Source organism: Bos taurus, chromosome 28 (genome assembly GCF_002263795.3).
Source record: "Bos taurus isolate L1 Dominette 01449 registration number 42190680 breed Hereford chromosome 28, ARS-UCD2.0, whole genome shotgun sequence".
Classification (NCBI taxonomy): Eukaryota; Metazoa; Chordata; class Mammalia; order Artiodactyla; family Bovidae; genus Bos; species Bos taurus.
Genome location: NC_037355.1, coordinates 5,842,332 through 5,866,130, shown reverse-complemented (window position 1 = coordinate 5,866,130; position 23,799 = coordinate 5,842,332). Strand labels below are relative to the sequence as shown.

At 43.6% G+C, this 23,799-nt stretch overlaps 1 protein-coding gene and 1 non-coding gene across 3 annotated transcripts in view; both read right to left on the bottom strand.

Moving 5' to 3' along the window:
• NTPCR (nucleoside-triphosphatase, cancer-related) overlaps window positions 1-23,799 on the bottom strand; it is a 38,295-nt gene that overhangs the window by 5,400 nt on the left and 9,096 nt on the right. For both annotated transcript variants that reach the window (XM_010820424.4, NM_001075816.2), the window contains 1 exon segment: window positions 5,177-5,386. In XM_010820424.4, the coding sequence (XP_010818726.1) occupies window positions 5,177-5,386 (210 nt within the window).
• On the bottom strand, window positions 1,969-2,040 carry TRNAC-GCA (transfer RNA cysteine (anticodon GCA)). Its single transcript has one exon. It is a non-coding gene; the product is annotated as a tRNA-Cys (tRNA).

Sequence of the window (23,799 nt, the reverse complement as noted above, 5' to 3'; positions counted from 1 at the left end):
CTTGTTTTTTAATTACTGAACTGTAATAAGAGTTCTTTATGTATCCTGGGATACATGAAGTTCCTTATCACATATATGATTTTTACATATTTTTCCCATCCTGTTGGTGGCCATTTTACTTTTTTGACAGTGTCCCTTGAAGCACAAAATTTTTAAATTTTGATGAAGTCTTTTTTCCTTGTCACTTGTGTTTTTGATGTTGTCTCAAATAAGACTCTGCCTTCCCCAGGTTTACAGAGGTTTACTCCTACACGCACTTCTAGGAGTTATACAGTCTCATTCGTACATGCAGATCTATGAGTTTGGGTTAATTTTTGTGTCTGATGTGAGGTAAGAGTTCAACTTCATTCTTTTGGATGTGGGTGTCCAATTTTTCAGCACCATTTGCTGAAAAATTATTCTTTGTTAACTTGTCCTGCACTCTTGTTGGAAATCAGTTGACTGCAGGCGTAAAGGCTCATCTCTGGACTTTCGATTTGACCTCGGTGATCTGCGTGTCTGTCCTGGTGTCAGCACCTCACTGCCTTCATTACTGTGGCTTTGCTTAAGTTTTGAAATCAGGAAGTATGAGTCTTCCAACATCATTCTTCCTTTTCACAGTGGTTTTAACTGGGTCCTTTGAATTTCCATATGAATTTTAAGAAAGCTGTGGTACATATACACAATGGAGTATTACTCAGCCATTAAAAAGAATACATTTGAATCAGTTCTAATGAGGTGGATGAAACTGGAGCCTATTATACACAGTGAAGTAAGCCAGAAAGAAAAACACCAATACAGTATACTAACGCATATATATGGAATTTAGAAAGATGGTAACAATAACCCTGTATACGAGACAGCAAAAGAGACACTGATGTATAGAACAGTCTTGTGGACTCTGTGGGAGAGGGAGAGGGTGGGATGAATTTGGAGAATGGCATTGAAATATGTATAATATCATATATGAAACGAGTCGCCAGTCCAGGTTCGATGCACGATACTGGATGCTTGGGGCTGGTGCACTGGGACGACCCAGAGGGAGGGTATGGGGAGGGAGGAGGGAGAAGGGTTCAGGATGGGGAACACATGTATACCTGTGGCAGATTCATTTTGATATATGGCAAAACCAATACAATATTGTAAAGTTAAATAAAATAAAAAAAAAAAGAAAAAGCAAATAATCTCTAGGAATCTTAGATTTTTAAAGTCACCTGAACCATCCCTACCCTCGAAGTTAACACACAGCAGGGCTACGCTGATGTTTAGGCTTTGGGGTTGAAAGACTGAGGTCTGAATCCTGGTTGTGCCCCCACTAACCTTGGATAAGGCATGCCAGCTCCCCCGATGATGAGGCTGCTCTCACACCCCCACACACTGATGGGCCTCAGCACTGCCTTTACATGTCCCAGGACTGGGGGCTGCCAGCCCAGGCCTCTCAACCCCCAATCCTCAGACTCCAGGCATCTCCCCTGTACCCTCAGAAGGCAGCATTCTCCAGCATCTCCAACAAGGAGACATTTCACAGGAAATCAAAAGCAATATGCTTTGGAAATGCCACCAATATGACCAAACTCATACTTTTTGTTAGAAGTGACCAGCAGGGATATAAGTATTTCTTAATGTTGTTGATCAGAGAAGGATGGAAGCAGTAAAGAGCCGTAATCTGAGTAAGCAGAGTCGTAATATGGACCTGTGAAGTTCTTCACCTCTTGTCCCCACGGCACTGACATCACCATTGAATGTTTTCTGATATTTGGTCTCAAATAACCTCATGAAGTGAAGTGAAAGTTGCTGAGTTGTGTCCAAACCTTTGCGACACCATGGACTGTACAGTCCATGGAATTCTCCAGGCCAGAATACTGGAGTGGGTAGCCTTTCCCTTCTCCAGGGGATCTTCCCATCCCAGGGATCAAACCCAGGTCTTCTGCATTACAGGCAGATTCTTTACCAGCTGAGCCACAAGGGAAGCCCAAATTTAGACCTTAGAGGGGGCACCCGGATTTGAACTGGAGACCTCTTGATCTGCAATCAAATGCTCTACCACTGAGCTATACTCCCAACAGGTATATATTTAAAACATGTTTCAGTAGCTACACACTTAGCAGTAAGCTCTAGAATAAACAAGGAAAACATTTCCAAACGTCTGAGAGGAAACAGAATTTTCAGGAAGGGAACCTTCAATGCCTAAACTTGTGTAAGGATGGAAGTTTCTACACCCCCAAGTCCCACAGCTCCCTCTGGCTCTGGCTTTTAACTTTTTTAGTCTGCTCTTTCTTGGGCAATCTCTACCATTCCACCGCTCGCATTTGCTGATTCTGTCCTCTGTCAACTCCCCTCAGCTAGCTGGGTCCACCCAGGGACCTTCTCATTCTGTCATTGCATCTTACATCCTGAAGTTTTCATTTGAGTCCTCCTTAGAGCTTCCCTATCTTTGCTGAAACTTTGATGTCTTCACTTGAGGCTTTCTATCTTCTATTTGTTTCGAGTGGGTTTGTATTTGATCGCTGACACGTTTATGATGGTTGTTTGAAAAATCTCTACCCTATAATCCCAACATCTATGTCATCCTTCTGTTGGCATGTTGGCTATTTATCTTTCTCACTCAGGCTGATCTTTCTGGTCCTTGGCATGACAAGTGACTTCCATTTGTGTCTCCCACGCTGTTCCTGGGGTCCTGAGGTCTCTAGTCTGTGTGCCTTCTTCCATCCGCCATTCAGGTCTTCTTAGGTCTGTTTTATATACAATGTCTAAGGCTGTCAGCTGAACTTAGGAGGAGGAACACTTTCTCTCAACCTGGAAATGTCCTCAGCTGTCTTTCTGGTAAGTAAGGCTCTGTTCACCTAAACCCTATGACGAACAGTCCAGACACTGTGAACAGCTCTGAGTCGCTGTGAATGCTTCCCCAACATCATGACTGCAGCCCCATCTCCACACCATCTGTCAGCACAGGGAAGCTGCCCTCCATGCTATACATAAATGATTTCCTTATTTGGAATATTCTCCCTTCCTGTCCTCTGTTTCCTCTTCAAAAATCCACCCAAGAACCCCTTTCTTCTGGAAACCTCTCTCCACTCCTCCTGTTCACACTGATCTCTCTTCTCATCTCCAGATTTTGACTGTCCCATGGTCTGTTTTTCTGGAGGGAAGGGTACACTCCTCACATGTGCCTGTACCATGGACTAAGTACTTGATGCAAAGGATGCTCTCAAAAATAAATTCAGGTAACTTGCTGCTTATTAGAAAGAGAAAGGACCAAAGAAATATCTAATCCAACTCCTATATCTGCATGTGAGTGAGCTTCTTCATTTATAAAATATGCGCAGAAGGTTCACAGGAGACCCAAAGGAATGCAGGAAAGACAAGAAGAACGGGGTCTCTTGCATAATTAACCAAAAGCTAATCATTTTATTTATACATCATTAAGATCAATGATTACCTTGCCTAGAGAATAATTTCCTAGCTTAGAGAGGAAAAGTTGTGGTATTGTGTTAAGATACAGCATTTGTTTCTGATTTAACAGTCAACCCCCAAGTCCACTGGAGGGCTATTTGTTTGCAGAGACACCCAATCCCTGGAGCTTAGCATCAGCAGCTCTGCAGGCCCTCAGCTTGGAAGCTATCTGACCTGAAGACTAATTGTCTTTCATGATCTTTTATTATTCACTGACTCTGTTTCCACAGAAACTCTATGATCACAACCTAAAACTCTAATATGGAGGCTACGCAATGTAAGAAATAGAGAAGGTAACACAAAACTCTGAAGACACGGTCACGCCCTTTGAGGAAGTGACCCTGTGTGGCTCCCAGGCCTCCCCTGATCAGTACCGCCTGCCCCCAAAGACCACAATGCCTGGGTTCACGTTCTTTGCATTTGCCATAACTGAAACTGCGTAACTGTCTGCTCACATTTCTGTTACCCAGCCCCTCCATTAGAATTTCAGCTCCATGAGGATAAAGACTTGTGTCTCGTTCATCTCCAAGACCTAGAACGAGGCCGAGCACACAGGAGATGCTCAATTCATGCAGAGATGCTCAATCTCTCACTTACCAAGTAAGTGGGAGAATGAATGAATTAAGCAACTTACAGACACATTACTCCAGCCCTGGCTGCTCTAAACTTAATGGCTACCAACTGCCCAGAAGTACCCTGGACACTATGGAGATAACATGTGGATGTCCCACCGAGGGCAGCTGACCCCGGTGACAGCTAACCAGCGATGTGAGGTACTCCTGGTTACTCTGCAGCTGGCACAGAGGAGGGGCCGCCAGCCCCACTGGTTCACTTGGTGGGGGAGGGTGTGAGCACAGTGACGTGGCTGTCACTGATGCAGACACTAAGGTGCCACAGGAGGACAGCATCCGAGAAGAAGGACGCAGAGGGATGACGGGAGAAAAGCGCGTATGTGGGCAAAACCCAGCAGCACCATCAGCGCTGAGAACCAGCTGACCCACTGCCCCTGACCTAACTGCCCTTCACCAGCTCCACCCCACGGCTCCTCCCACTGCAGGGGCCTGAGTGCTCCCGGAGCTCGTGAAGACAGGTTCCTGGGCCTGCCCAGAGCCGGCGTCGCACTTCCAGGCAGAGCGTCTTACCTGCTGGGTACTTGACAAGTGGCCAGTGTGACTGAGGAAAAGATTTTTCTAACTTAATTGAGTGTCATTTAATTCAAACGTGAACAATCACACGTGGCTAATGGCTACGGCCCTGCCTGGTGCAGGGAGCACATTTTCACCTTGGTGGTGGGAAGTTCTTAAGACGGTGCTGCTCCACAGCATCTGGCATCTGTGCCTCGACCTGTAGCCAAAAGTCCTTCCCCTCACAAGCAGAAGGGGGTCAGTTGCAAAGGGACCTTTAAAATAAAACAGCACTGCCTGCCTCAGTAACCTCATCACCCAGGAAGAGATGCACTCAGCCCAGAGCACTGCAGCTGGGCGGGGCTGAAGCTGGCAAGGCCCGGGGCTTGGTCGGGGCAGGGGGAGCACAGCAGGAGGAGCTGGACCCTCCCGCAGTCCCCAGAGGCAAGACTGCTTTGTCAGCAAGCAGAGGTGTAATGTCAGCACCATAAACTCACAGGAAGTGAGACGCGCCTATATTCTAGCCTAAGAGGAAAAGCTGCGGTGACTTGAAACCACAGGCGTGCGTCAGAGCCACATGCTGTTTCAGGGCACCTGCTCCACGCCCACGGGGTACTCACGCTGAACACCTTCACGTCCTTTCGGGTTCTGATCTCTTCCACGAGGGCCAGTGGTTTTCCTTTGGGTACGGGGATGGTGCCGAGGACCACAGTCCCCGGTGTGGACAGCACCTGGCGGACGGCCTGGATGAATGGCTGACTGAAGAGCTCCATCTTCCCCACCTCATCGATGACACAAATGCTCTGTCCTGGGCGACCACTGGCCCCTGCCTGGGGGTGACAGAGACACTGATTGGGACACAGAGTCACACCAGGCGAAGGGCCCAGGAACCCTCTCCCCCCTTGCTGTCACACCAAAGGGCCTGGAGTCCCTCTCTCCCATCACTCACTGCCAGTCAAAGCAGGGGAGGCAGCCCCACCTCAGGAGGCAGGAGGCGGTCTCTCCAGCTACCCAGAACAAACCACTGGCAGAGGAAATCAGGAGTGCTCCCTTGGGGACCCCAAGGCCCAGAAGACTCAGTTCCCTGAGCTCCCCATTTTCCTGGCAATTTTCCCTCTTCTAGAACGGTCCCAATAACAACCAGGTTTTATATTTATATCCACCCAGGAAACAAGCAGGATCCATATGCCTCAGGCCTGAAAGAAATGAGACAGCAAGACTAGGAGCCGTTGTTAATAACACTGGCCTCTGTTTTTTGGATTTTGGGTTGTATGAGTCCTGTTTGTTGGGAGGATATAACCGTTGCAGGCAGATGCCTGTGTACTTCATAACCTGAGCTAAGAGGGTCACTGGAAAGAAGTGAAAATTAAGAGAAGGAGTCCTGGTTTAAGAGGGAAAAAAGTGAGTAGGTTGTGCCCTTGAATCTCAGATTCCCCTTCTAATGACTTTACATCAATGCACTCCCACTACATCACAAGCCTGAAGACCTCTCTAGGACCAGGTGTGGCAGCCAGCCTCCAAGAGCCCCCAAGATTCCCAGCCTCTAGGATTGGCACCCTCTACAGACCCCGCCCCCACAGTACAATGCTGCCCTGCACTATATGGCAAAGAATGCCAGAAGGGATAATATGCTATTTCTGAGATTAGGAAAAAAGATCACGGCTTCTGTCCTGGTCCCAACCTCCATCCATCTATCCATCCATCCACCCATCCACCCATCCATCCTGGCTCACCGGTTCTCAGGGAAGATGCCTGCCACACTGTGAGGGCACACAGGCAGCTGATGGTAAGCTCCAGCTGATTAAGGAACTGAGGCCACATGTCAACAGCCAGGGAGGATCTGAGACCTCCCCACAACCATCACTGTGAACTTGGAAGCCTAAGGGCACTCTGACCCCTTAAGAGACCCTGAGCCTGAACCACCCAGCAAAGCCAATTCTGGATTCCTAACTCAAGGAAACTGTATGAGATAATAAACGTTTGTTGTTTCATACTGCTAGATCTTGGGGTAATTTGTTACACAGCAAAAGCTAACCAATACACATGTCCTCTCTAGAAAGCCCTCCCAGAGAAAGCTGGTAGGACTTTGAATAGTTTTTCCACAGTAGGGACACAATGGAACATACAATAAACACTTTGATGACTGCCGAGTAACAAATATATTTCTATATCTTTGTATAAATGATTATTTTGAAAATGGTATATAAAGCTGATTTACCAAGTATGTTTCACTATAAGTCCTCAGACTCCTTAAATACGGATATCAACACATTCTCAGAATGCATGGCTGAGTTAAGCTAGATTTTGCTCCAATACTAAACACTAATACCAAAGCTCTTCCAGTGTGGCTGCAGGGGGGGGGCGGTACCCGTGGTGACCAGTGACAGATAGGGCTGGGGGCAAATCCTGGAGCCTTGTATGGTGTGCAGAGGGTGAGATGCTGTCCAACGGCTGAGAGTCTAAGTCTGGGAGGAGCACATGTTGTGCCTGAAAGGCTGCTTGCTGTGTGGGGCCAGGAAGACAGGGGAGACTTCTTTGGGAACAGACATATGAGCCTGGAGGGAAGCCTCAGGGCACTTGTTTTCAAACTTTTCTATAAGCAGTCCTCCTTTAATTTCCTGCTTGCTATCAAGTACGTATATTTTTCTACTCCTTTTATTGACAGAAAGACCAGGAAGGGGTCCACTGTAATCATCCAAGAGAGGTTCTAAATCTCACTCAAACTCCTGTGTTTCTAATGCACTTCATGTTTACCTCTCAACTGAGTTTATCTGCATGCATTTACATACACACAGCTACCCTGTCTCCCTCCTAGGAGCTGAGATGAGGTGTTCCTCATCTTTTTCTTCTCCGTGGAGGTGAACGGTGCACGGCTGGGCTGACACAGCCGATGCTGCCCTGCACCGGTGGGCGATACAGGGAGACAGGGTGTGTGGGAGGTCACTGTGCCAATAGTTTCTTCAGAAATGAATGCCTGACTGCGAGGAAAACAAACAGCTACTGGCCACCTGTTTGCCAGTGTAAGAACAGACATGCTCACGACAGCAAGCCATCCCAACCAACCTGCCTCTGATTAAGGCGTGCCTGGGGCTTCCTGCTGCCCCCAAAGACTGTGAACACCTGCAGACGCTGCCCTTCTGGGGCCTGCTGTCAAAACCCCAGACAGAAAGAACTCAAGTCCAGCACACCAGAACCATGGCTCTGAAAGCATTCAGATCAGACAAAGAAACAGCATGAAAGAATGTGTCGGCTCCCCTGTCTGTGTGTTTAGTGGGTGCGTGTCCACAAGGGGGTCAAATGTACGTGGCCGTGTATGTGAATACACGCAGACAGGTCCAGTACAAGGCACAGGGCTCCCAGCCACCCTACAACGTTCACCCATGAGCACCCACCCACCTCATTAAACTGCTGCACAAAGATACCTGGACACACATGCAAACACTTTTCTACCAACTGAAAATGCCTCATTTAAAAATCTTAGCTTACATAAAATCTCCATTCTGTCCAGAATTAGGGGCTTTCTTTATATAGAAACTATAGAAATCTCAAAAAGTCTTGGATTTTTAATGAAAAATTGGGTTATTCCTGCTCAGTTGAGAGTCAGTTACCAGAGGCTAAGCTACTCAGAAGCCTATAGTCAGTAAGTCAGTGTTTCTAAATAACAATGAACATACATTCACCAGCTTAATAAAAGAACTACTGTTATGTTCAGAATTGGGTTTTTTTCCTGTATAAATTCCATTTTAAAAGGAAACAAAAAATAAGCCAGTGAGCATTCACCCCATTTCCATCATTCTCAATGACTGTCTGAGCTGATGAAGACACAGCGAGTACAGCGAGAGCCCTGGTCTGAAAGCCACCAGGAGCCTGCCCTGGCCTCTTGTCTCTGGCTGTGGGTTCCACACGGGTATGGGGTGAGGATCCCGCGAAGGACTCTGGGTGGCTCTAGGCCATGTGGTTGAAAGCCCCGTGCAGGCCATCCAGGGAGCCATCCAGGGAGCAGCCGTTCTCCCAGCATCCCTCCCCCAACCCCAGAACAACTCAGGATCGCTGCAGTCATTTATGCCATGCCCCGTGCTTCTCTCCACAGCTTACATTTCTGCTGATTGCACATTCTCACTGTCACAAAGAGCAGGAAAACCTTCTCTGTGCAAAGCATATTTTAGTCCCTCTGTTGGTTCTGAGGGAGAAGCTATTTCCGTGGGAGAGAGTCCTAAAATTGACCAGCCAGGGGCAAAAGAAGTTATGAATAATTTTCTAGCTTTGGTTATACTCAGCTAGTTTGCTTTCCAGAAAGATTAAATCAATTTAGGGCAACAATGAAGTCACTTTATACTAGCTTTGCCAGAGAGCTGAAAATAGTGTGATTCTTTTGGTACTTTGTTTAATCCTTAGGCGTCCTTTTTAAGGATACAAAGAAAATGTAAATGTAATATAAGCAATTTCATCCAACCAAAATACTGAACCAAGAAAAAGCCAATTAGAGTCGCCTCTGCCTTATTGTGGATCATTTAAATAATACCTATTTCTGGTGGTATTATGTTGCCATTTATTTATTTTTTAACATCACACACAGACTGGCTTCCTGAGCTTGCCTGTCTGGGACAGCAAGTCTCAAAAGTGATGGGAGGGCAGCAGGGGGCCATGGCCAGAACACAGGCAGCACAACCGAGCCTGCCCCCCAAAGAGCCACAAGGCCTGGGGAAGCTGGAGGGGCAGATGGCGAAAACACAGCCACGGGCGAGCAAGCCCGATGCCCTGGCCGTCTTACTAAGTGACAGGGAGGACTCCAATCAGACTTCCAGGTGTGTTTATTCCAAGCTTTACAGTCTCAGCGTCCCTCGGCAGTCTGGTGGCGGGTAGACTGCGTGTCCCCAGGGAGTAAAATCCCAGGCTGGCGGCCAGGATGTCTAGACAACCCGACACACCCCTCAGCACGGAGCGCACGCTGGGCAAAGCCACCCCCAACCACACATGCTGCGGAGGAGGCTGGTGGTTCCTCCTGGATGTCCCTGCGGGCCTACCCGGACGCCCCCACACCAGCATCTAGCCAGAGTGCCACGATGCACCTTGGCATCTTCCAAGCTATAAGAACCATCCTGAGGCTGAAACAGTGTCTGCTGGCTGACAGTTGGCCCTGGCGGATTAAGAACCCAGTTGTCCTCTGATCCCAGCACCTTGGGACCAGACTAGACATCTAGGCTTGTGGGTCCCATGACGGATTTACTGCCAGCTCTGGGCCCTGGTTCCCAGCAAACACAGGTCAGACTGTTGATGTGACATCTTCCCAAGGGACCACACCCATGCCCTCACGGGACTTCTCAGGAAAAATAATCAGAACCATCCCTACGCTCTGCACCATCTAGTGGACAGGCGCTAACACACCTTACAAGCAGATCGCCTTCTCTCCTAATAACTTCACGTAGCAGGTATCAACATCTCTGTTTTATAATTAAGGAGAAAGCCAGGGACTAAGTGACTTACCCAGTCCCAAGGGACGGGGCTAGGAAGCTAACCCAGTGTCACCCTGCAGGCAATTCCACCTGCATAGTTTTAACATGAAATAGAATCTTCCCTGGTGGCTCAGACGGTAACAGCGTCTGCCTACAATGCAGGAGACCGGGGTTCAATCCCTGAGTTGGGAAGATCTCCTGGAGAAGGAAATGGCAACCCATTCCAGTACCCTTGCCTGGAAAATCCAATGGACGGAAAAGCCTAGTAGGCTACAGTCCATGGGGTCGCAAAGAGTCGGACACGACTGAGCGACTTCACTTCACTCAAGAACAAACTGCACATGAGAAAGTCACCTCACCACAAAGAAACCACTCTTCTCACCAATGAGAAGGAAGAGTATTTTAGTTTCTAGGGTCGCTACGGAGGCACAGCCACAAAAACTCCTATTTTTTTTTTCTGGATTAATCATATTATTTTCAATATAACATATTGAACAGTAGTACCAACCTCATTGTATCACATATGGAGAATGGTCCACTTTAGTTGGCAGATGTGCTCTGCACGTGAAGGGGCTTCTGCCAGGAGCTCACCTCTGCACACAGCAGAGAAGATACACCCAGGTAGCCCAAGATGCACTGGCTTACCTCAGTGAGATGCAGAGTTCACTTATAGACACCCCAAATAAAGCGAGTATCATATTAAAGTGAGTCACATAAATTTTTTGGTGACTTGGTGCATTTGAAAGTTATATTTGTGCTATACACTTGTCCATTACGTGTGCAAATGCATGTCTAAACAAACAATATACTTTAATTAAAAAATACTTTATTACTAAAAAATGCTAACCATCATCTGAACTTGCAACAAGCCATACTCTTTTTGCTGGTAGATAATCTTGCCTCAGCGTTCATGGTTGCTGACTGATCTCAACGGTGGTTGTTGAAGGTTGAAGTGGCTGTGGAAATTTCTTAAGACAACAATGAAGTCTGTCATACTGACCAAGTCCTCCTTTCATGAATGATTTCTCTGTAGTGTACAGTGCTGTTTGAGAGTATTTTACCCACAGAACTTTCAAAACTGGAGTCAATCCTCTTAAATCCTACTGCTGTTTTATAAACTGTTTATGTTACATTCTAAATCTTTCTTGTCATGTCAACAATCTTCATAGCATCTTCCCCAGGAGTAGATTCCGATGTCAAGAAACTACTTTCTTAGATTTTCCTGGTGGCCCAGTGGATAAGAATCCGCCTGCCAATGCAGGGGACATGGGTTCGATCCCTGGTCCAGGAAGATTCCACATGCTGTGGGGCAACTAAGCCCACACACCACCTAGTGCTGAGCTTGCACTCCACAAGGAGCCAGTGCAACGAGAAGCCACGCGCCACAACTACAGAGTACACCCTACTCTCCGCAGCTAGAGAAAGCCTGTGCACAGCAACAAAGACTCAGCACAGCCACAACTAAAAAGTGAATGTGTTTAAAGAAATAAATGATTTTTTAAAAAGAAACTACTTTCTTCACTCATCCAGAAGTAACTCCTCATCCCTTTAAGTTTTATCCTTAGATTGCAACAATTCAGCCACATCTTCAAGCCTCCACTTCTAAGTCTAGTTCTCTTGCTATTTTCACCTCATATGCAGTTACATCTTCTACTAATGTCTTGAATCCTTCAAAGTCATTTATGAGAGCTGGAATCAACTTCTTTCAAATTCCTGCTGATACTGTGACCTCTTCCCATGAATGTTCTTAATGGTGAATCCTTTCTAGAAGGTTTTCAATTGACTTTGCTCGGACCCATCAAAGGAATCACTATACATGGCAGCTATACCCTCACAAAATATATTACTTAAATAATAAGACTTGAAAATCGATATTACTCCTTGATCCATGGGCTGCAGAATGGATAACGGCAGGCATGAAAACAGCATGAACCTCCTGCATCTCCATCAGAGCTCTAGGGTGACCAGGTACATTCTCAATAGGCAGTCATATTTTGAAAGGAATCTTTTTTTCTGAGTGGTAGGTCTCAGCAATGGGCTTCATATACCCCTTAACTTTGTTGTAAACAGATGTGCTATCATTCAGGCTTTGTTGTTCATGTGTAGAGCAGAGAAGGAATAAAGTTAGTATAATTTTGAAGGGTCCTAGGATTTCCAGGATGGTGAATGAGCACTGGCTTTGACTTCAAGTCACTAGCTGCACTGACCCCTAACAAGAGTCAGTTTGTCCCGTGAAGTTTTGAAGGCAGGCACTGACCTCTCCTCTCCAGCTACCAAAGTCCCAGATGCCACCTTCTTCCAGTATAAGGCCGTTTCTTCTACACTGAAGATCTGTTGTTCAGTGCAGACACCTTCATTAACTGTCTCAGCCAGATCTTCTGGATAACCTGCAGCTTCTACATCAGCATTAGCTGCTTCACCTTGCATGTTTATGTTGTAAGATGGCTTCTTTTCCTAAACCTCATGAGCCAACCTCTGCCAACTTGAAATTTTTCTTCTATAGATTCTCACCTCTTTCAGCCCACCTTCATAGAATGGAAGTGAGTTTGGTCCTTTCTCTGGACTATGCTTTGGTTTAGAGGAATGTTGTGGCTGGTTTTATCTTCTATCCAGAATGCTACAACTTTCGCCATTTCAAAAATAAGGCTGTTTTGCTTTCTCATCATTTATGTGATCACTGGAAAAACCCTTTTAATTTCCTTTAAGAACTTTACCTTTGCATTCACAGTCTGGCTAACTGGCACAGGAGGCCTAGCTTTCTGCCGTCTCAGCTTTCAACACACCCTCCTCACCAGGTTTAGTCACTCCTAGCTTTTGATTTAAAATGAGAGACATGCAGCTCTTCCTTTCACTTGAACACTGAGAGGCCACTGTATGGTTATTAACTGGCTCAACTTCAACGTTGCTGTGTCTCAGGGACTAGGGCGGCCCAACAAGGAGGAGAGCGACACGGGGAGGGCTGGTCAGCAGAGCAGTCAGGACACACACAACATTTATTAAGTTCACTGTCTTATGTTGCACGGTTTGTGCCACCCAAAACAATTACAACAGCAACATCAGGATCCCTGATCACAGACCACCATAGCAAATGTAATAATCATGAAAAAGTTTGCAATATTGTGAGAATTATCAACGTGTGATATGGAGACATGAAATGAGCAAATGCTGCAGGAAAATGGCATCAACAGACTTGTTAGACACAAGGTTGCCAGGAATCTTCAATTTGCAAAAAACGCAGTAGATGCAAAGTACAGTAAATGTGCCTGTATTAACTTCTAAATGGTCCTTATCAGCTGACAGTGTTCACAATAACTTTTTAAAATTTCAATTGCTTACTAAAAAATTTTAATCACTGTTTAAGCTTTTGGTAAAAGCTTGGTATTTTTGATGCCTGATAATCTTCTACGGACTTCCCTGGCGGCTCAGATGGTAAAGCGTCTGTCTACAATGCGGGAGACCTGGGTTTAATCCCTAGGTTGGGAAGATCCCCTGGAGAAGGAAATGGCAATCCACTCCAGTACTACTGCCTGGAAAATCCCATGGACAGAGGAGCCTGGTAGGCTACAGTCCATGGGGTTGCAAAGAGTCGGACACGACTGAGCGATTTCACTTCACTTTACTTCAATCTTCTACTAGGGGCTTCCCGTGTGGTGCTAGTGGTAAAGAATCTGCCTGCCAATGCAGGAGATGCAAGAGACACAAGTTTGACCCCTGGATCGGGAAGATCCCTGGAGCAGGAAATGGTAACCCACTCCAGTATCCGTGCCTGGAAAATCCCATGGACAGAAGAATCTGGCAGGGTATAATCCATGGGGCCACAAAGGGTCGGACATGACTGAACACACAAATATAATGAACCTTCTATTAGAAATTGCCTGAAGGAGATAAAGTTGATTATTTTTGCTACAGTGAAATAAATGGTGGTGACTATTCTAACTAATGAGGTGAATGCACACAAACAGAGGAGGACAGCCTAGACAAGGGAAAATCAACCATTCTGATTGGCTGAAAAAGCAACCAATCAACCCGTTCAGTTTCTGAATATACAGTAATTTTATGTTTGTTTAACCTTGCTAGACATAGTATTCCAATAGGAAGTAGCTAATTTGCTTTTAAAACCTCACGTTATTATCTGAAGATAACCTAATAAAGTTTTTTAAAAATTACAAAAATTAACTGGAAGAAATTTTGATGAAGAGGCTGTGCAAGGTCACTTAAGTAGCTCTCTACTCACAGCTGTTAGTTTCGAAGGAAAAAAGAGTAAACGTACGGGGAGAAACGGGACAATACCTTCAGTGGGTGATCAAGTTAACGTCACCAACCATCGCATGTCTCCAGATAAGACACTGAGAAAAATGTACCACCATGTACGGAAGTGTTTCAGGTGAATCTAATTCACGAGGAAACATCAGAAAACCCCAGAAGAGGAATATTCTTTTAAAACAAAACTGTATTCTTCAAAAATGTCAGTGTTGCAAAAGATTAAAAAAAAATGATTGTGGAAATGTTCCAGATTAAAGGAGGTTATGAAGATATGACAACTAAAGGTAATATCTAACTCCAGACTGAAGGAAAAGAAATGTTACAAAGAACACTGTTAAGTCAACTGACAAAACCAGCATACGAATGATAGATTAGACCAAAGTATTTTCTCTTGCAAAACTGACTGAGGTTGGTAACTGTGCCAATTATGTAAGAGCGTATCCTTATTCTTAGGAAAAAATACTACAGGACCTAAGTACTCTGATGATTAAACATACTCTCAAATGGTTCCCACCCCCCGAATCTATACATTTACACACACACACACACACACACGAGGAGAGGGAAAAATTAAGGAGAATGTTAAAAACAGGTGACTCTAGAATAACAAGTCCACAGGGGGTCCTGTACTATCGTCATTCTTATAATTTTCTCTAAGACTAAAATTATATCCCAGTAAAGTTTTAAAAAGTTAGAATCAATACACAAAACACTCATATGCACACTTTCTCAATATCAGATTCAAGAAAACCATCAACTCCTGGCATGTGAGCTCCCTTCTGACGGAGCACAGGGCTTTAGGCCAAAGAGCACAGGATGAGGATCAGAAGGAAGGACAGAGCAGGTGGGAAGAGGGAGAAAGGCCAGTTACAGACATCCTTTGCCAGTCCCACTTGCGGAGCACAACTCCCACGCTTCTTGGGCGGGGACGCAGGCAGCGTTACAGGAAGATGACGGATCCCGGGCAGTGGCCCGCGGGGCTGTCACCCCACAGAGCAGTACCGTGGCCACCACTGAGAAGTGATGACCCCACCCACCCGCCAGGGGGATCCAGCAGATCACGGCAGGGGCTGCCATGACAAACCCTGCAGGGTGAACTGTGCAGCCAACCTTATACAAAACATTCGGCTCATCTTCTATTTTGATTCACTGCAGGAATGATTTACTGACAAGTTTTAACTTTTTATGTTTGTACCAGATAGCTTTTAATTCCCCTTGATGATTTTGTAATATATATGTAAGATCATGAGATACAGGAATAGAAAGTAAGGAGGAACCAAGATACAAATGCCAAGCTTGCTAATAGTGAAGGAAATACTAAAGCGGTGTTGGGCTTTTGTCAGCCTTACAAGAATGGATATACTGACCAGAACTTAATTTTTTTAAATTCTTTCTAAAGCTCAGTGGCCAGAAATACTAAGCAGCATTTCCAGGTCAACTGATTTTGTAAAAAAGAACCTTTCCGTAGAGAGTTGATCTCTCACCTTCAAATGAAGTTTCAAAGATCTGAAGCAGATTCTTATTTCAGAATCAAAAGAAGATCCTGCTCACAAATAGAAATATACATAGAAAGCCACATTTTGAACAAAACAGGAAAACGTTCAAACCATGTGGATCTTCTGGTTGTAACTCATTATTCCTTCCCTGGATCTTTACAAAAAATGAGACTGTTCAACTTATAAAATAAGGTTTTGAGTAGACGTCTCCTGTTCTTCAAAACCTTATAATCTACTACTGTCTTTTTTGTGAGCAGGAGATACACTGCGTGCCAACAAAATGTTAAATCCTATATTGCATCAGATTCTAATACAGCATTCAGGATGGCTGTCAAGTAGACTATTACACAAAAGGCCAACATTATCCTAACAGCCTTGATCATTAGGAAACTGAAAGTCAATCCTAATTACAGCAGCAGCAGAAAATAAAAAAGATCTATGAAAAACCTCACAACATTTTTTTTAAAAGAAGAACTAGAAAGAGAATGATACTGTTTTTGGCTGTGGAGAATGAAAACTGTCCAGAAGATTAGGAAGTTCTGTATATCAAAGTAACTATAGTTTTGTATAGTTCAATCACTCCATATAAGACTCTGTAATGGAGTTCAACTCATGCCAGTTCTGCTGCTTATAAGCTGTTTGTCATCGGGCAAACCTTCTATGCTATGCCTGTTTCCTCTCATCTGTAAGACAGAAAACAGTGACAGACTTGTCTGAAGGATGAAATGAGTTAGTGCCTGGAGCACAAAACCGTTACTATTACCACCAATATCACCACAGTTTGGAAGAATGAGCAAACAAGAATGGATAAGGCACTGTTTTCAAGAATGACAACACAAGCAATTACCAGAGTACTGATGCAAGCATCAGATCAATGGAAGAGAACAGACAACCCTAAAGCATTATACACACATGTATTTTTTAATAAAATAAATTTAGCATAATAAACTAATGAGAAATGACTTATTAACAGATGGTTTTGAAAAACCGGCTAAGTATTTGGAAGAAAATCAATTGAGAGTCTCATTGAATATTACATTCCAGATAAATCCAGATGGATTTTAAAGATGTTTTTTAAAAAAACACAAAGAAGAAACATATAGGTACAATTTTATATTAACCTGGAATAGGGACAGACTTTTACAATGTTAAAAAAAAAAGAAATAAAGAAAAAGGAAATCACCAAAGTGATAAACTGAGAAATGGAATCAATAAGATTTTTTAAAAAGTTATTTACCTTACAAAAGATCTCTTTAAGCTAAAAGGAAAAAAATGGGGAAATGAACGAACAACTTAGATGTTTAAAAACACCCACCAACTGAAAAAATTTTAACTTCATTAGTACCTTAAAAATGCAAAGCAAAGCAAAGCAACATGTTTATCAAAAGTCAGTACAGTGCTCAGTGTTGGCAGAAGTACAGCAAGACAAAGATGCCTGCACACACCAGGAGGTGCAAAGTGACACGTGTCACACAGGCACCAACCCTGGAAATCCACACCCTCCACCCAGTATTCCACATTATTCCACCTATAGGTCCCTACAGGGAAACAGCCATCGCGGATAAAGACTGAGGTGCAAAGACAGAGTCTTGCAAAGTTACTTGCAACAGTGATAAATAATCTCAGTGTCTGATACTGGGGGAGTAGCAGTTACATCAGAGATGAAAATCCATACAATATATTATGCAATCAATAAAGTATTAATTTTTTCTTTATGGCCATGCCACATGGCTTATAGGATCTTAGTTCCACAACCACAACTGAACTTGTGCCCCCTCCGGGAAAGCACTGAGTCCTAACCACTGGACCACCAGGGAAATCCCAAAGTATCACAGTTTTGAAGATCACATGTGAGACCAGTCCCATGTCACTCAATAACATTAAATGAAAAAGCCCACACCAATAAAACTATATTTGGCATTTTCCCCAATTCTGGATGACTATTAAAAAAAAAAAAAAAACAGGTATAGAAAAAGGGCAGAAAATACGCTAAGAATGGTTAACTCAGTGATAAGACTGAGTTATCCATATTTTCTTATCTTATACTTTTTACACATTTTCTACCTTAAGTATATGGAAATTTAATACTCAAGAAAATAGTAAATGATGTCAAATAAGGGAAGATGTAGCTATGGAATGAAAAAAACCCAGCAACAGTAAACTCTACAAGGGACCTTCTAAAAGCCTTACTGCTTCTAGAATGTTTACAGTCTGCTCCCTATTTCATTCCCACATGTGCCCATGGTAACCGCCTGAGGAAAAGCTTGAGCAAGACCTCACAGCAGGCTGGCCTCCCCCTCCAGGCCTCTCCCTTGGCCTCAAGCAGCTGCTTTTCAACTCACATATATGTTCTTATTTCCCAACCCACAAGAACAGCCCTGCTGACCTAATCAAAGAATAATTTTTCTTATGCTTCTCACAGTATTTAAAAATAAAAAAACTCAGGATATTTTTCAACCATAGTGAAATTTCTTATACAGAGGAGGCACTTAAGAGATATTTCTTAACTTATTGTCAGAATTTGTGTTTCATACATCCTAGGCAACTGGATGTATGGAAACTGTCTATCTGTATGAAGACTCTCCCCTGCCTGGAGACATAACCCTTCCAGACTTCAGACAATACTACAAATCCACAGTAATAAAACCAGCATGGTATTGGCACAAAAATAGACATATAGATCAATAGAACAGACCTCTGCTGCTGCTGCTGCTGCTGCTAACTCGCTTCAGTTGTGTCCGACTCTGCGACCCCATAGACGGCAGCCCACCAGGCTCCCCAGTCCCTGGGATTCTCCAGGCAAAAATACTGGAGTGGGTTGCTATTTCCTTCTCCAATGCATGAAAGTGAAAAGTGAAAGTGAAGTCGCTCAGTCGTGTCCGACTCTCAGCGACCCCATGGACTGCAGCCTGCCAGGTTCCTCCATCCCTGGGATTTTCCAGGCAAGAGTACTGGAGTGGGGTGCCATTGCCTTCTCTGGAACAGACTAGACAACCCAAAAATAAACCTACACACTTAGGGTTAATTAATCTTCAACAATGGAGGCAGGAATGTATTGAGAAATTGATGATGGGAAAAAAGACACACTCTTCAGCAAGTGGTGTTGGGAAAGCTGGACAGCTGCATGAAAATCAATGAAGTTAGAAGGTATCCTCTCACTCAAAATGGCTTAAAGACTTAAAAAATAAAAACAAGACACCATAAAACTCATAGAAGACAACACAGGCAAAGCATTCTGACATAAATTGTACCAATGTTTTCTTAGATCTCAAGGCAGTAGAAATAGAAACAAAAATAAACAAATGGGACCTAATCAAACTTACAAGCATTGCCACAGCAAAGAAAACCGTAAGCAAAATGAAAAAACCTACAGAATGAGAAGAACGTATTTGCAAACAATGCAACCAACAAGGGCTTAATTTCCAAAATATACAAACAACTCATACAATTCAATAACAACAAAAAAACAAACAACCCAATCAAAAAACAGGCAGAATACCTAAATAGACATTTCTCCAAAGCAGACATAAAGATGGCCAATAGGCATAGGAAAAGATGCTCAACATCATTAATTATTAGAGCAATGCAAATTAAAACTACAAGGAAGCACAACCTCACACTGGTCAGAATCAGTTCAGTTCAGTCGCTCAGTCATGTCTGACTCTTTGCGACCCCATGAATCGCAGCAGGCCAGGCCTCCCTGTCCATCACCAACTCCCGGAGTTCACCCAGACTCACATCCATTGAGTCAGTGATGCCATCCAGCCATCTCATCCTCTGTCGTCCCCTTCTCCTCCTGCCCCCAATCCCTCCCAGCATCAGAGTCTTTTCCAATGAGTCCACTCTTCGCATGAGGTGGCCAAAGTACTGGAGTTTCAGCTTTAGCATCATTCCTTCCAAAGAAACCCCAGGGCTGATCTCCTTCAGAATGGACTGGTTGGATCTCCTTGCAGTCCAAGGGACTCTCAAGAGTCTTCTCTAATACCATAGTTCAAAAACATCAATTCTTTGGTGACATTAAAAAAAAATCTACAAGTAATAATTTCTGGAGAGGGTGTGGAGAAAAAAGGGAACCCTACACTCCACTATTGGTGGGAATGCAAGTTCATGCAGCCACAATGGAAAATAGTATGGAGATTCCTCATAAAACAAAAAATAGAGTTGCCATATGATCTAGCAATTCTACTCCTGGGCATATATCCAGAGAAAACTCTAATTCAAAAAGATACATGCACCTCTTACATTCATAGCAGCATATTCTCAGTAGCCAAGACATGGAAATAACCAAAAAGTCCACTGACAGAACAACGGATAAAGAAAAAAAAAAAAAAAGTATATATATATATATATATATATATATATATATAATGGAATACTAGTCAGCCATGAAAAAGAATGAAATAATGCCATCTGCAGCAATATGGATGCCACCAGAGATTATCATACTAAGTGAAGTAAGTCAAAAGAAAGAAAAGTATCATATGCTATCACTTATACACGGAATCTATATGGCACAGGGGCTTCCCTGGTGGCCCAGAGGTTGGGAATCCACCTGCAGGGGACACAGGTTCAAGCCTTAGTCCAGGACCTGGGATCTCAAATGCCGCAGTGCAACGAAGCCCACATGCTGCAGCTACTGAAGCCCTCGCACTCAGCAGCCTGTGCTCTGAACAGCAGGAGGCACCACAGTGAGAGGTCCATGCACCTCAACTAGAGAAAGCCTTTGTGCAGCAATGGGGAGCCTGTGTGCCACAATGAAGACCCAGCACAGCCAAAGGAGTAAACAAATAAATAGCAAAATAAAAATTAAATAGAAATAGCACAAATGAACTTATCTAGAAAACAGAAACAGGTTCACAGCACAGAGAACAAACTCATGGTGGCCAAGGGAGAAGAGGGGGTAGGGATGGCCTGGGAGTTTGGGGTGTCAGTCACTCAGTTGTGTCTGACTCTTTGTGACCCCATGGACTGTAGCCCACCAAGCTCCTCCATTCATGGGGTTCTTCAGGCAAGAATACTGAGGTGAGTAGCCATTCTCTTTCCCAGGGGATCTTTCCAACCCAGGGATTGAACCTGGGTCTCCTGCACTGCAGGCAGATTCTTTACCACTGAGCCACCAGGGCAGCCCTTGGGGGTTAGCAGATGTAAACTACTATACATAGACTGGATAAACAACAAGGTTCTATTATACAGCACAGGGAACCATATTCAATATTCTGGGATAAACCATAATAGAAAATAATACAAAAAAGAATGCATATATGTATATAACAGTCATTTTGCTATACAGCAGAAATTAACACAACACTGTAGATCAACAATATTTCAATTAAAAAACATTTTAAATAGGCTCTGACTGCCTAAATGTGTTCTAAAACTTTCAGTTTACTTTGGTTTCCAATGACCAATTGGAATTGGTCATTCCAATTGCCAATAATAAAATCTGTCTCTCTAATCTATTTTTCTTGCCCAGTTACTTTAAAAATTTGTTTTTCTTTTTTTTTTTTTCCTTCAGTATAAAGGCAAAACACTAACTCCTTTTCCTTTCTTCATTCCAATGAAATACATGAGAGGGAAGAAAAATTTCTGCTTCAGAAAAGAAACTGATGACCTTGACCTGAAGCCTTGGAATTTTTCCTAACTAGAATGTGAAAGTCTGGGTTTGGTAATCAAACTATAAAATACTGGAAAAGTCTGGGTTTTTTCCTCTTTTAATTAAAAAAAAAAAAAAGGGAGAGCGATTCTAGCTCTTATTCAGGTCAGTACACGATTTCTTATATAATCCTGCAGCTAGACATCAAGCCCATATGTACACACTGCTCTCCCGGGATTGTCTGCTCTAAGCAAGGTGCGTAAAAATCAATTCCTTATATCGATCCAGTATCCAAAGCCAGAGTCATCATCTGGAATTTTATTTGAAGTATTTCACTTGCTTCTCTAACATTTAAGTGGAGAGGTATGTACTGGATGGTAAAATAACTAGAGATAAAAATACCATGTTTCCTGACGGCTTCCACACAATACAACAGGCACCAGAGTCCCCAGCAGAGGGTATGAGAGAAAGTTCCGAGAGAAAGAAATTTAGAGGAGCAGCAGCTGCTACCAAAACACAGTGCAAGACCCCGAGGGCCCTCAGAGTCAGAAGCTGCCCTTTGCAGGCACACCCAACACTTGCAGGAGCCCTGAGCACTTACCAAAGCCTGTCTATTTCAGCTGAGCCCTGAGTATCAAAAAAAAAAAAAGAGCAGAGAAGCCAAGATATGAGGAGCCCGCTGACCACAGAAAGGGCAAATGACAAGGGTGGAAGGCTGGCACGTGGGGGGCAGGCTGAGCCGTGTGCAGGAGGATGGGGAGGACGACGGGCTGCAGGAAGGCCACCCAGCACGGAGTTGATAAAGAACTGCCTCTCGAGACGGGTCCATACTATTCAATTTTCACAAAAGTATATCAGAGTTGTAAGTCGGTAACAGACGATACAAAACCCATAGTCCTTAATATGGTCCACAAAAACCTTGCATGGCGTGACTCCACCCACCTCAGCAAGCGTCCCTCCTTCCCTACCTGCTCCTGCCCAGGGCCCCGAGGCCTCGGCGTCTCTGCTCCTGTCACCCACAACATTCTCCCCAGACCTCCACAAAACACCCCAGTATTCTCTCCCAGAAGTGATGGTGCCCTTCTCACCTTTTCATTTCATCCAAATGCCGCCACCCCAGAGCTCTTTCCTGGTCACCAGATCTAAAGTCAGCTCCTCTCATCTCTCTCACAGCACTCCTTTTTCTTGGCAGCATTTATGACAATTATCCATTTATTTGCTTAATATCTACATTTCCCACTAGAATGAGAGTTTTGAGAGAGTAGAAAACATGTTTTGCTCATGACTGTATATCAAGGATTTGATAAATGTTTGATGAATGAATGCAAAAAACAAGTAATACACAACCTACAAAGCCAAAAGTTGGTTCTTTGAAAAGGTCAACTAAATTGATAAACCTTTAGTTTTGTCCAAAAAGAGACAACAGTTAAAATGCATGAAAGAAGGGAAAATATAACAGATTTTGCAAAGTAAAAAGGATTATAGGTGAATATATGAACAACTGTATGCCAAATTAAGTAACTTTCTATCTAACGACATGGACAAATAAATTACTAACAGACACACAATTACCAGAACTAATTCAGCATGAAATAAAAAAACCAGCAGATGCATAACAAGGAAAGAAATTGAATTCATAATTAGAAAGCTTCCCATAAAGAAAAACCTAGGCCCACATGGCTTCACTAGTCAATTCCAGCAAACATTTCAAGAAAAATTAATACCAATTCTTCACAAACTCACGGAATTGGGCTCCTGGATGAAGCAATTAGGAAAGAAAAAATAAAAGGCAACCAAAGCAAATAGGAAGAAGTAAAATTTTCCCCATTTGCAGATGATATCATTTTGTAAATAGAAAATTCTGAGAAATTCACTGAAGAACTATTAGAACTATGAGTCTGCCTAGGTTGCAGGATACATTAGTAATGAACATTCTAAAAATAAAATTGGCAAACTTTCACAAAAAGGTATAAATTTTTTAAAAAGAAGTATAAGACTTGTATGCTGGAAACCTTAGAACAATGTGACTGAACAAAATCAAAGACAGTCTAAGAAAATATAAAGATAAGTCAAGTTCATGGGTCAAAAGATTCAATATTGTTAAGATGGCAATGGGGCTTCCCTCATAGCTCAATTGGTAAAGAATCTGCGTGCAGTGCAGGAGACCCAGGGTTGGGAAGATCCCCTGGAGAAGGAAATACCCACTCCAGTCTTCTTGTCTGGAGAATCCTACAGACAGAGGAGCCTGGCAGGGTACAGTCCTTGGGATCGCAAGAATCAGACACGGCTTGGTGACTAAAGCACCACCACCAAGATGGCAATACTCCCCAAACTGATTTACATGTTCAACACAACCTCTATCAACATCCCAGCTTCAGTCATCAAACACTGTCATTCTGATATAAGAACAGATGGAACTGACATGAGGATAAACTGAA